The sequence below is a fragment of the Ptychodera flava genome, chromosome 21 (genome assembly GCF_041260155.1).
Source record: "Ptychodera flava strain L36383 chromosome 21, AS_Pfla_20210202, whole genome shotgun sequence".
Classification (NCBI taxonomy): domain Eukaryota; kingdom Metazoa; phylum Hemichordata; class Enteropneusta; family Ptychoderidae; genus Ptychodera; species Ptychodera flava.
In genome coordinates this window covers 13556797-13558537 of record NC_091948.1, presented here as the reverse complement: position 1 = coordinate 13558537, position 1741 = coordinate 13556797, and the positions used below count along the sequence as shown (strand labels likewise).

The window sequence follows — 1741 nt, the reverse complement described above, 5'->3', positions numbered from 1 at the left end:
TTCATTTAACATTTCATCAATATTTTAATTTCCATTCATAAGATATTCACATAGCACCACTTAAGCTAAATTAGACTTTGCTGAGTTTTCAATAGCAGCTTTTACAAAAAAGAAATGATCTAGAGTACCATGAAAGACGACTAACGAGGTTTTGGGGTGAAAAAGTTTGAAGTTTTACGTTTATAACAAAACATGACAATTGATCTTGTAGGTTCCTGGCGTGAAGCTTGTTTGTCAAACCCGGTAAGTTATTTCAGTCCAACACTTGAAACGGTGAGTTTAAAGTTCGAACAAATTGAAAAGCTGAAGCCAACATGCACGTGACATACGTCACAAGGTTGTCAAATCGAATGACGATGAACACGATGGGTGATTTTTCTTGAGGCTGCGTGGTCGTCGTCGTTGTTCGCTCCAGCTTCTACAACACACTTTGCTGAGTGCACCGGCACGGCCTTGGTCACACACGGAACGCCATCTGGGCTTGTGGAGAGGCCCTTCGTTCAGATCTTTCCGTAAAGCAGCCTCAGTTGTCACGGACTGTCTCTCGCGTCCTTGTTCACTGCGGACACCGTGATCTACAAGGTGGTCTCACCGGGTGGTTTCTCACGAAAGTATGCAGAAAGAGTACAATATAAACCTATACCAAAAGTCAAAGTCGTTGTCTATCAATGGTATGAAAGACTGGCGGCGTAAAAATAAATGTTAATCTACAGCAGTAAAGATATATGCACATGAAAGAATTACGAACTTAAAAGTATTTTCAACATTTTTTACGTGGAATTATCTACAAATTAAGGTCATTGTCACAAAAATGAACCTAAAAAAGGTAATTAAATATCAAATGGTAGATATTTCTTGCAAGCTGACATGAGCGAGTCTAAGAGCGCTTCAGGTAGCGTCTGCCAACTTCGCCGATGCCGTCTTTGGAGATGGAAAATACCATTTCATCACCGTTGACTTCACGGGTTTCCGTTACTCCGGAACCGTCGGCCGACTTGATGACCAGCTTGTTGCCCTCGATACTGGCGATGGCCTGCCTTTCCTTGCCGATGGGTCCGAAGGACTCGGTGAACGGCACGCCGGGCTTGAATTTCTGCTCGATGGTGTTGCCCTTTGGACCGGTGGAAGTCAGTATGAAGAAATCACCGTCCTTCTTGCAACTGAGGGTGGTGACAGCTTTCTCGGCGTTGGCGGCTCTGTCGGCGGGGGCGCCTGCGGCAAGCATGAACTTCTCGACGTTCTCGCTCTTGTACACGGTCCAGTTACCAGCGAAAGCCATTGTCGGTATATGAGTGTAGTAGGCAACGGTGTCAGATGCGGGAGCTTCTTGCTGTAGAGCAGAGATGACCAACCAGATCGGAGTGAAGATTTAGCGAAAATCGCACAAATTTATTGAAACCGCTATGCAAATGAGGGAATGTTACTATTATGTCTTGGGTAAGAAAGCTGCATCTCAAAATAACATTTCTGCATAAGATACATATTCTCATAAAACACAATCGCACACATCCTCCCCTCGACAGAAGTAGTTAAACCCCAAAACAAAATATTGCCAACCTGAAATGATCGATTAGTGACATCAAAAATTTATGAGGTCTATCAATTAAATTTTGTGATAAAAATTACTGTTGGTACCATCCCGAGAAACATCTTTAAACGGCTGTATTTTACAACTTTCAGGCGTGACAGTCAATCCTTGTTCGACCTTTACCAAGACTGCGGTTGCCCTAATATAAGTAAA

At 43.3% G+C, this 1741-nt stretch overlaps 1 protein-coding gene across 1 annotated transcript; it reads right to left on the bottom strand.

The window, feature by feature from the left end:
- Window positions 1-1374, bottom strand: LOC139121467 (fatty acid-binding protein 2, liver-like). The gene has a single exon (XM_070686368.1). The coding sequence runs from the start codon at window positions 1277-1279 to the stop codon at window positions 878-880; it is 402 nt and encodes a 133-aa protein (XP_070542469.1). The 5' UTR covers window positions 1280-1374; the 3' UTR covers window positions 1-877.
- Between the last annotated feature and the right edge of the window lie 367 nt (window positions 1375-1741).